Here is a 12,266-nt window from a genome sequence, read left to right on the forward strand (position 1 = left end):
GCTTTTCAAAATTCAAATCAATTTGACTAGTCTGATTATTATACAATTTTTATGCTTCTTGAGTCAAGGCTATAGTCTGCTATACCATAGTTGTATTATCTAAATCAAAAGCTTTTAATTTACGAGATAGTGGAAAATAGCTAATTTGAGCCCTTAAGAAAATCTCTATCGTTGGAAGCGAAGAATCCTTTTGAGATTTTTTGGGAATTATTCAAGGATTTTTCGTTCATTATTGTTTTTGAGCGATGTACTTTTCCATTATTAAAAGCTCTTTTTCAAATTATTCTTATGTTTTGAATTTCTTCCCGGGTCAAATATTTGGAAAAATTCTCAATAAAACTAGAATTGTCAATTTTTAAAATTCATAATCTCATCAATTTTGTCTTCAATCCAAAGGCAAAGCCTTGGCCATCCCAGAACAATTTTACGATGCGATATTGGTTTAATACACGTTTTTTATAAGAACAAAATAGATAAGAACATAAGGCTTCGATGGCCATAATATTAAGAACAAGTTAAGAACATCTTAAAACTTTGCGAACTTTGATACACCTGATTTCTTAGAAAGATTGATAAAAATAGTCAGAAAGTGGTGAAAATAAGAACATCTTAAGAACATTTTTAAGGCTTAAAACTAAAAAAGTTGAGAACATCTGAAAGCTTCAAAAATTTTGAATATTCTTATAAAAAAAGGTGTATTTCTTTTTGACAAGAGAAAAACAACCTGAGAATGAACAGTCTTCCTTAAATTTTTAAATTCCCAGAACAATCTCAATCTATTTAATTGAAGAGGGAAAAAATCTTATATAGAAATATTGTCGATAGAGGAAGTATTTCTTAGCCCTGAAAAGCTTTTTTAACAAGCACTTGATCAAAATTCTGTGTACAAGCTCTAAATGCAATCGAACTTTCCATTGAAATCTACTCTTTGGAATGCCAAAGGATCGATCGATTGAACTAATGAACCTTGTTGATTTCTAATCAATAATATTTAGAAAATCTGCATTAGGTTTAGTATAGTATAATCCAGTTAAGACTTACTTTAACACACTCGTCGCAGTGGCTCGGCGACGTCATAAAACCCACCCTACCGGGGGCTTAAAATTAGGAAATTTTTGGCAATTTATTCACCGGGTTTTCTTCCCGGGCGGATTCGACCGGGTCACTGATACAGGGGTGTTTTAGTGTACTCTGAGACTGGCGGTTTAGTTTCTTTAAAATTTCACTCGATTTTATATTTCATTTTCTTTTGTTAGAAAGTTTTAAAGTTATACTTCTTTCACGTTTTTTTAAAGCCTTCGGATGTTCTTAACTTTTCGGCTTTCAAGCCTAAAAATGTTCTTTTCTAATTTTCAGCATTTTATTTGTATTTTCGTCCATTTTCCTAAGAAATCAGGTGTTTTAGAGCCCGCAAAGCCTTAAGATGTTTTTAACTTGTTCTTAAGATTTTGGCCACCGAAGCCTTGTGTTCTTATATAGTTTGTTCTTATGAAAAAAAACATGTACCTCTTATTAAACATATATTGGTCTAGAATCCTCCCTTGAATTACAGCCCACATTTACGCTTTCCCAGCAATTAGACACAAATTCGCCCGATCTTTTATAAGAACATAAAAGGCTTAAATTGTGACGAAATCCAAACACAGATTATAAGAATTTGAGCCTGACATCTCAGAATTTTTCTGAGAAAATAAAAATACTCAAAATAATGATTTTAAATGATGATAATGCTATTCTAATAAAAAAACAACTAAATCATTAGATCTTCTTAACACTAATTTAAGCTTAAAAGACTATAAGGAAGGACTGAGGTTGAGCTAAAATCTAATCCGACTCTTATAAAAAAAGTTATGCATGTATGGGCGTTTTTGTTCTGTTTTATAATTGTTTCTGTTTACTTACTCATTTGACGTTGAGTTCTCTTGAAGACAAGATGTCAAGTTTGGTATTCTTATTTATTCTTGTGGTTTTTACTTTAGATTTGTTGGAGGGTTCGCCTCCTAAACATGGTTACCAATATAAAGTGAAATCTTTAGGTTAGTTGAAACTTCAAAAAACTTTCTTTAACTCGGATGAAAAATCATAAAGGTACATATTATGCCTGGAATCTCGCTAGTACACCTTTTCGACCGTTGTCGCGCGGTCAGGCGCGTGCCACTTAATTATATAATCACCCCCCTTAAACTCGACCCAATCCTTTTTTGACACATTTTTCTCTTGTCTATAGGTGCGAACAAAGAACTTGGACGGTTTTAGTGGGATAAAGCGGACACAAAAACGCCCGCGCGGCAATTGGCGGCTACGGTCAAAAAGGTGTTTTCGAACTTCTATTATTAAAACTAATTCTCAGTCCCGACCTCGAATTAGTGGGAGTTAACTGTATAAGATACCTTATCGGGGAAAACTTTGTCGGGGAAAAGTGACGAAATTTTGAACAACGAAATTTTGGACAAGTGACGAAAATTTTCCCCGGCCTTAATGCGTTTACCAACTACCCACCAAGTGACGAATTTTTCCCCGACGAAAATTTTTACTGACGAAAATTTTCCCCGATGAAGTTTTCCCCGATAAGGTAATAATAATGCATCCAAAAACACATTAAAACATATAATTTGTTAGGAAATTAGATCAAAATTATAAACGTGTAAACAGTGACAGATCTGAGAGGAAACACTCCCTCTGGTATATAAAGTACTTGATTTAGCTAACTTTCGATGGCGATAGTAAACTTCTGTTGTCACGTTACCCTTCCTTATCTTTGCTTGTCTTTGGAGCCTGTGAACACAATAACCATTCATTATACCTTGTGCGCCACAAAAAATTTCTCTCTTTGAAACTGATTTTTTCGAAATCTAAGAATTAACAAACAGCAATTCCTATTCCATCAGAAAGAAGAAAGATAAACTTAAATTTTGATGGGTCATTTATTAAATTCGATTCATTGGATCAAAAGTTATGCTCAATTGAATAAAAAAGTTACTTTCAGAAAGTGCCCGAAAACGTTAAAAATCGACCTATCAAATTTTTATTTTAAAATTGGCAATCGCAAGAGGCTTTACATGATTAAGAACATTTTTTCAGTAATTAAACACATAAATGTCGAAACTGATGGAACGAAAGGGTTTAAAATGTTCATTAAAATCATTTCAATTTACTTTTAAAGAAATTTTCCACAGATTTTTGGTTCTAGACTGGATAAAGTCTATGTAAGGCATTTTTTTATAAATTTTACCAGATTTTTTGGCTTTTTTCGACGAAACTTCTGCCTTTTATTGAAATTCAATCTTCCTTTATATGACAAACGGTCAATTAGACAGCTAATTATCATTTTTAATGACTGAAACGAAAATACTGATGCATCATGTTATTATGCTTCTGTTTAATTTGAAAGGTCGATTTTTAACGTTTTTGAGCACTTTCAGAAAGTAACCTTTTTATTCAATAGAGCATAACTTTCGATCTAATGAACCGAATTTAATAAATTACCCATCAAAAGTTAAGTTTATATATCTTCTTTCCAATTGAATAGGAATGGTTCTTTAAAATTTTTAGATTTCGGGAAAATTAGTTTTAAAGAGAGAAACCTTTTTGTGGCGCACCCGGTAGAACTAAAAAATAATGCCCAGAATGAGCAATTTGGGGAAAGATTCATAAAATTGACTTGAGGTTGCGTGCTAGTACCTTATCGGCCAAAACTTAGTCGGCCCTAAAAGTGACTAAATTTTGGCTTGGTGACTAAAATCAGGGCCGACTAAAAATTATTGGGCCAAATTAAAAGATTATAATTTACTTATTTTCCAGTATTTTAAGTTTTCTTCTATTTTCCATCTACTTGTCAATTTAAAAATGGCCCAAATTTTTAGTCGGTCTTAATTATTAGTCGGCCCTTAGTGACTAAATTTGACGAGGTGACTAAAATTAGGGCCGACTAATAATTAAGGCCGACTAAGGTTTGGCCGATAAGGTAGGGTTGAAGTGCCGAAAACCAAAAGAGAAAGGTTGAAGTCTTTTTCCGGGCGGAGCATGTGACTTTATACCTTTTACATTATTCTTCCAGATCAATGCATCAGTCATGACTTTTCACCTATTGGATGTATGAAACAAAGTGATCATGATCGAAAGAAATCGGACTTGGTAAGGAATTGATTGGATTGATTGATCTTTAGTCTCTTCATGAAATACACCCTTGTCTCACAGCCCCGGTGGAAGTTTTTCCTCAGTGGGGATAAAAATTCCTATGTGAATGGTTTTGGAGTGCAATTTTCGAGCAATCAATTTCCTAGTAGGACCGAAATTCCAGGGTTTTTTCCCATTGGGCACGAAATCCTTGCTAAATTTTCCGGTGGGGCTGGGGTCGCAGCGGGTCTGTGAAACATGTAGCTCTTTGTTTATCCAGCGTTTATCGTTTATTTATCGTAATTATATCATGTTTCTGTGAAAACCAAACGAATAAAGCGTATTGATGATATGCACCATTGTAATGTCTTCCACGGATCCAACAACTGATTTGGTTGAAAGTGATGTATTGACTGATTTTACGTCACTTACAACCAATCATCTGTGAGGTTTATTGTGTTATATGTCGAATATAATAGAGATGAAAACAGTGTAACTGGGTTAATGAAAATAAAATGTGAAGTTGGTACTTATAGGTGCTTTGTATATGAGTGGACAAAGACTGACATAACAGAAAAAGAATACATCTCTTCTTTTTTTTAGATCCTTACAGGGCGTGACCCACACAGTCCTTCATACAATGACAAAGAACACGCCCATGTTAATGATGGGTTATGGACTGATTACGATGAATGGTTACCAAATTTTATTTGTCAGTAAGTATACACGCTTTTTTTATAAGAATATACTTTATAAGAATGTCCATGATAAAAATAGCCAAAAGATTAAGAATATTCCAAGAATATCACCATTATGGAATTTGGCAACTGAAGATTAGAATGTAATTTTTAGAGCGTTTTCAGTTATAAATTACTAATTATCCCCAAGTTAGTCTCACTCCTTTTATAAAAGTGCCAGTTTATGCTTGAGACGTATGTTTCAAATGTTAAATCTAGTTTGAATTAGGGTCTTAACCTAAGAATGCTGTAAGTATAGTTTAGGATGATTTTCCCCCAAAAGTTAAGAATCATGAAATGAAGAAACACCATTCTTATAAAAAAAGCTTGTGTTCGTTTCTTTATAGGGAACACGCTTATAAGAAACTTGAGGCTGAAAATGATTCAAAAGATAAGGAACTGATCAGGCTGAGAATAAGAAAACAAGTTAAGGAACAGAGAGTTGAGCTTGAACATGCACACTATTGCCTAGGCCTAAACAAAAAGATGACAAAATATTGACGAAACAACATTCAATAAACGTCTTCTCCTGTACTGTAGTCCATTGTCATACCTATATATAAGTTACATACTTAGTAAATCCCATATTAGCAGCGAAGTAAATAAGGAACTTGATAAGGAAATTTGAGGCTGAAATTCTCTGCAAAAATAAGAAACTCAAGGCTAGGAGCTAAGTTAAGGTTCCTTACAAAAAAAGCGTGTATTTTATGACGTAAGTATCACGAGAGGTTTTCCAGTGTAAAATTTGCAGACTCTATTACATTCTACTGAAAATACAGTAGTCTCCATAACTCGACCACGCGCGGAGAACAAAGATTTTTTCGAATTATGGAAGAATTATGGAGTTATGGAGTAATAAAAAAAAACTCTTGAAGTTGAATAATCTTTTGAAATTGATAAACTCGTTTTCTTTTGTTTAGATGTGCAAACGAGCTTTACCAGAAATATCCGAACAGTCAATCTCATATCATTGGCATAGGTTACTATGGTAAGTCCAAATCCCGCTTCATTAGACCACACCCAAAGGTTAGTGGAAATTTTTTACCCCCTCCCCTGATTTTCAAAAAATTAACCTGGTAACCACCGCCTGTATGTAGATAAAATGGAATGAACCATTAGATTCTGAACGTTAATCTTTTTATTTCATTTAGCGGAATGCTGGTCGATTTCAAAACAGAATTTTGAACGTCTCCTTAAAGAGAAAGGAGTAAAAGCATTTTCTCATCAATGTGTCAAAACCGATTTTAAGAAATTTTTCCCTCTTCGACCGAAAATAGAAAAGTGTGGAAGTTTTAGTGGTAAAGATGACACCATGTTTGTTTACAAGGTTGCCAAGCAACAAGGTGAGCGCTTTTGTCTGATTTTTTTTTCTGAATTTTCATACCGTCATATCCTTAATTTAATGTGACCTCTAATGAATGCAGATAAATTATTTTGACAAATTATGCTTAAATCAACTAGAGTAAAAAAATTCCAGTTTCCGTAAAACCGTAGGGACCGTAAGGACCCTATTTCCGAAATTCCGTCGATATTTACGTCAAACCCCCCCCTCTCCGTTCGAAAAAAGGGTCGATTCCACTCCTCCACCAACAGTGAACAGCGCTGTGTTGAAAAATTTTATTTTCATTATATCATTTTGTTACTTCAGATTCTTGCAAACAATTTTATGTTCAAAAAGGATGCAAGAAAATCGAGAACGATACCACTGGCAAATCCCCCAAACCAAAAGGTTTACAAAAAGTGATTGTTCTTGATAAGAATGATAAGAAATTGTTTTGTACATGTTCCAAAGAAGCCATTAAATCAGGACATCGGTATTTCTCTGTCAATCGCCAAGGTAAGCTTTTTGTTGACATCCCTTCTAGGTTGTCTGTATACAGACCCAGTCAGTCGGAACCACTACATAGAAATGGCAACTATTGCCTTAACGGGAAATATTTCCCGAACGGGAAGGTGAAAGTAACCCAAAAAGGAAACTGTTTCCAGATTGAAAATTTCATCACTTTTCTGTTTCCCGTTTTGGTCAAGGGCTTTTCATTGTTCCCGAACGGGAAGTTGAATTTTGTAAACAAAGCAGATTTTTGTTTCCCGATCGAGAAGAAGTTTCCAAATAGGGAAGTTTTTAATTGGGAATGGGGAAATTAGAATTAAGAACGATTACCCGGTGAAAGGTATTTATTTACCCTCTTTTACAATAGGCATCATTTATTTACCTTCCACGACCATTTCCGGAGTGCGCAGAAGTCACATTCCCGATCGGGAAACTGGTTAACTTCCTGATTCGGAAACTCTATCCATTTCGGGAAGTTTTTCACCTTCCCGTTCGGGAAATATTTCCCGTTAAGGCAATAGTTGCCATTTCTATGTAATGGTTCCGACTGCAAGTATCTACGACTAATTTCAAAATTCATTGCGATAAACGTGAGATACACTCTGGTACAGAGTACTCACTAGGCTGCTCGGCAGATTTTTTTTCCTTCTGAAACCTGATGCAGACCTGATTTAGCGACCGAAGACCTGAATTAACGCTGCGCAAATCCCCTCTCCGATATGTTTTTGATATAAGGGGATGCTAATCGTGTATAAAATTTTCGTCCGAGAGTTACCCCAAAATTAGGGTAACCTGTTTCAATTTTCTTAAAAACGTTTAGAAATCCAATGATTGTATTAGCCTGCTCTAGCCATTCAAATTTTTAATTCAAATTTAAAGATCTATCAAGTAACTAATCAAGCTAATCAATTTTCTAAAACTAAAAACAAAGACGGGGGTCCCTCCCGGACAAGAATTTTATTCATGTCGCACATCCCCTATATCAAAACATATCAGTGGGGATGCGTGCAACCTACCTTCTCACAGACTGGTTGGGATCCCCGTCCAATGAAAGAAATGGCTAAAAATAAAAATATCGTTTTCAGTAGAAAACTATACTCCAAATATTGTCCCGCTGAAAATAATTAATTTAACAAACCCTTACTTCAAAATATTGTGCATTTTTTCCATCTCCAATGAATTTTCTGACTTGAAAACAATGGAATTCAAATCACAAGCCATAAAGAAAAATCGTCGGAATATCTATCTTCTTCGAGTTTCAGTCCGCTATTTTTACCGCCCGACTGGCTAAAAAATCCTGCGGGGTCTATGCGAAGGGATTGTTTTTATGACCTTTTGTTCTTTGATTTCTTCTCTTATCTAAGACTTTTTTTCTTTCTCACCCCTCTCACTGATTATTTAAAATGACTGCTCTACTGGGGGAAGTAGATTTCTCTTCTAGCCTGGGAGATGCGGTCATAGGTAAATATTTTCAAAACATGCATATCTCAAAATATTTTCCAGTACAGTTGACGCTCTCTAATCCGATCTTCAAGGGGAATTACCGATTTTCATCGAACAAGGAAGCTTATCGAATAAGGGAGCATCGTTTATGAGAGTTTCTTAAGGGAGCCTATTGAATAGTAGAACGTCAAATTAGAGAGCGTCAACTGTATTTATTTTTCACCTCTGCAATGTGTTTTTTCTTTCTCAGGTAAATGCTTTCTATGGGATAGTTCAGTCATGGAATTGGAGCCTTCGGAGAAATGTTACGATAGTGCGTCAAAACAATGCCCAAAATATCGATCCAGTTGTAAATCTTCGCCACATTGCAGTGGCCTCACATCCTTGGACCATCAGATCTATGAAGCAGTACAAGGTATTGCATTTTTCCTTTGTTTGATTTTGCGATTATTATCTACCCCTCCCGTATCTCAGAACCCATTTCAATCTCCTGTCAACTGGATAAAATTCAGCTACAGTGCAAGGTACCCATGCCACAGATTTGTGCAAAGCCCGAATGACTAGATAGAGTGCTTTAAGTTTTTCCAAGTAAAAAAGAAGTGAATATCGCAAAAAGAATTGTTGCCATTATTTTCGAAAATCCACCAATTTTGGATTTAACGCAGGTTAAATCGTGGTTTAACTTTATTTGATAAGCGCTACATATAATTTTAATCCCTGGGTGACCGCCCTCCGCCAACTGAGTCTACTATATCATGTTCATAATGGCCGCTGTAACTGAAAGCTGAGAGGATAAAATAATTTTTACCTCCCTCCCTGCCTGCAGTTATGGTTGTAGGCGATCCTCGCTTATTTATGCTACTATTGTATTTAACGGAACAAATTTTCCCCAAACTTATTATTCGAGGATTAGCCATAAATTTACGCCAAAGCTATATCTACCGACTCACACTTATTTCTCAGCCGTCTGACTAATTGATTGTTTTCTAACCCTGATCTAAGTCATAGGCAAATGGAAAGTTGAATTTCTGATTTGTCAAGCGCTGAAATTCTATTTTAATGTCACGTGATTAGGTAGGATTATTTACCCAATACATTCATGAATAAATTTATTTTACCATTACAGGTCCATTTGCATGTGAAAAAAATCCATGTAAGAACAAAGGAGTATGCTCATCCAATCGACTTTTCTCTTTTAAATGTAAATGCCCGAAAGGTATTTCTGGTGATCGTTGCCAGATAGGTATAAATTGTTTTTACACGACTCACACTATTTATAAGCATACAGAAGCTTACATTTGCAAAAAGAATAAGCACAATGCTAAGTATAGCTCGAAGCTTGGAACGTTCATCATTTTGACTTTTTCACTTGCCCAAACCATAATAAGTGCTTCTTTTTGACGACATACTGCATCAGGCAGTTTTAACCTAAACTTTTGAAGTTGAGCCATTACTTATGAAATTTTAGAAAAAACTTTAGTTATGGAAAAATGGAATAAGATTTTTTTTATAAGCATTCCACTTATAAGCATATCTAGGCTCAGATATGGCAAGAATTTAAGCAGATACTAAGCATTGCCTTGAGCCTATATTTTCCGATTTTGGCTGTTTTTTGCTGGAATTTTACGGATTTTCGGAATTCACCAAAGCTTTTTTCAGCTTTGACATTCTATAGACCTAAGCAGTTTTTGGATTTGTGTATGCTTATAAAAAAAATTATGAAACGGAATTTCGGAATTATTTTTACACTTTTTTTAGAAGACGAAAATGAAGAAGATGAAGACTGTGACCCTGAAGATGAAGAATAAATCATGAATTGATTGATTATTGATCGATTATCGATAGACTATTGATTGAACTATTGATTAATTTTTATCGATTCATTGATTGGTTGTCTATTTATGAATCAAATTTCTGATACCTCTAAATTTTGAGTCAGTGGCGTTCTAGCAGGGGCCCCCAGCGGAGCTTTTTTGAAGTGGCGCCGAAGAGCAAAAGGCGCCAAAGAGATTATAAAAATGCCTCATCTTAAAAATTGTACTTTACGTGCCCTAAGCTACGCCCTAAGATTAATTTCATTAAAATAATTTTAAATAAATTGCAAAATTTTTTTAAAGTTACGGAAGTTTTTGGAAATCTAAATAGTTTTGGTGTAAAATCTAGCATTTTGGAATGGAAATCTAACTCGGCCTATGACCAATTTGCTAAGTGAACATTATGATTTCAGCTACAAACTGCTGGAAAAGGAATGCCATGTTAAATCGATGGCCGCCAAAATTTTTCCCAGAACGCCACTGTTGTGAATTAATGATTTGTCAAGTATATTTCATTTTATTTTTACTTATGATATAATGCTATCTAACAGGACTACTTCGACATATTAAATATCTCTGAACCCAGGCCTCATTTTTAATTTGCGCTCAACAGATAAGGACCTTCGGAACTTTAATTAACGGTTTTCCAGCGGCCGAAAACTTACGTTAACGGCCGAATACCTCCGGTTGTAATTTACACTCAGTTTCCAGCAGCCGGAAATAGCATTAAAAATACATTAAGGATTTGTGGACTCTAAAACCCCCGATTTCTTAAAGAAAAATTACAAAAATAACTTATAGTGATAAAAAGAAAATGTTTTAACATTTAGTAATAGAACTCAAAACAAAAAATGCATTTTATGATTGGGGACTGAAAGTGCCTTAAAACGGTTTTCATACCTTGTAAATGGATTTTTGTCAAGCTTTTCTACCATTTTTTGTCCAAGTCTACCATTTTGAATCACGTAACGTTGGAAACACTTTAAAATAGAAAAGAAAAAAAAGTGACGGAATTTTCTTAACTTTTCAAAAATTGACGTCAAATAAAAAATTTGCACTTGTAAAAAATTAGAAATTGAAAAAAAGTCAGAAGTTGAAGACGTGCTCTGGAAAAACTGGTCAAAAATGAACTTGCTGCTAAAATTTTCAACATTATATTTGTAAGTCAACGTTCTTTTCTTTTAAATTCGCGTTGCCCTAGCATAGCAGATTCTAGATTTGGATGGAATTAACCTTGACCGGTGGATTCACATGTGTAAAGAGTAAAAAAATGTTTAAAAACTCAGGAAAACGCTGGTGCTTGCACCAGCGTTAGACGAGGATAGATCAGGAAAATCGAAAAATGCTTGAATGTTTGATTGGTGGTCGTGCTTAATCAGCATTCTTGCATAAGCCTTATATTAGGATAGACAGGAACTAGTGGTCGTGCTAGTATTTTTGAAATTATATTAGATATTTCGATCCAATCAGAAGCTCTCTGGTAGGCTTTTATACTCTGCGTGACAAGTCCGATCGCCGTTTCCAGTTTAACTCGATCGATTTCAGGATGTTTTATGCTTGGGTGATGCAAAAGTTTTTTCTTTCATTGAGCCTTTGAAATCTTTTATCTGCGAAAAACGCATATAGACTTGGTCGGATTCAAAATTTTTCATTTTTTACCATTTGAAGTTTCAAAATCGAGATTTTCTCCATCGTTAGGTTATTTTTAGCCTCAAGAGAAAACTTGGTGCGTCAATGCATCAGAAACCTATTTGTAATGACAAGACATTTCATTTCCAAAACATCTTACGTGAGCTCTACGTTTGTTTAAAATTTTCCAGATTCTATAAGTTTTGTTAAAATTTCGAAGGAATGTTGAATGAAAAACGTCTAAGACTAGTTTTATTTCATAATTGGGGACTGAAAGTGCCTTAAAACGGTTTTCATATCATGTAAATGGGTTTTTATCAAGCTTTTCCACCATTTTTAGTCCAATTCTACCATCTTAAATCGTCTAAGACTAGTTTTATTTCATAATTGGGGACTGAAAGTGCCTTAAAACGGTTTTCATACCTTGTAAATGGGTTTTTGTCAAGCTTTTCTACCATTTTTAGTCCAAGTCTACCATTTTGAATCACGTAACGTTGGAAACACTCTAAAATAGAAAAGAAAAAAATGACGGAATTTTTTTAGTTTTTCAAGAATTGACGTCAAATAAAAAATTTGCACTTGTAAAAAATTAGAAATTGAAAAAAAGTCAGAAGTTGAAGACGTGCTCTGAAAAAACAGGTCAAAAATGAACTTGATGCTAAAATTTTCAACATTATATTTGCAAGTCAATGTTCT

General features: G+C 34.5%; 1 protein-coding gene across 2 annotated transcripts; it reads left to right on the top strand.

Annotated features, from left to right (window-relative positions):
• Positions 1–1,911: 1,911 nt before the first annotated feature.
• Positions 1,912–10,494, top strand: LOC136816650 (uncharacterized). Of its 2 annotated transcripts, none has more exons than XM_067072984.1 (9): positions 1,912–2,036; positions 4,058–4,134; positions 4,720–4,832; positions 5,774–5,841; positions 6,005–6,196; positions 6,502–6,690; positions 8,378–8,542; positions 9,254–9,370; positions 9,886–10,494. In XM_067072984.1, the coding sequence occupies exons 1-9, from the start codon at positions 1,934–1,936 to the stop codon at positions 9,933–9,935; spliced, it is 1,074 nt and encodes a 357-aa protein (XP_066929085.1). In that variant the 5' UTR covers positions 1,912–1,933; the 3' UTR covers positions 9,936–10,494. The 2 variants fall into 2 exon arrangements, with proteins under 2 accessions (XP_066929085.1, XP_066929086.1); XM_067072985.1 differs by having other exon boundaries at positions 9,254–9,280.
• Positions 10,495–12,266: the final 1,772 nt, after the last annotated feature.

This window comes from Clytia hemisphaerica, unplaced genomic scaffold (assembly GCF_902728285.1).
Source record: "Clytia hemisphaerica strain Z4C2 unplaced genomic scaffold, Clytia hemisphaerica genome assembly, whole genome shotgun sequence".
Taxonomy (NCBI): domain Eukaryota; kingdom Metazoa; phylum Cnidaria; class Hydrozoa; order Leptothecata; family Clytiidae; genus Clytia; species Clytia hemisphaerica.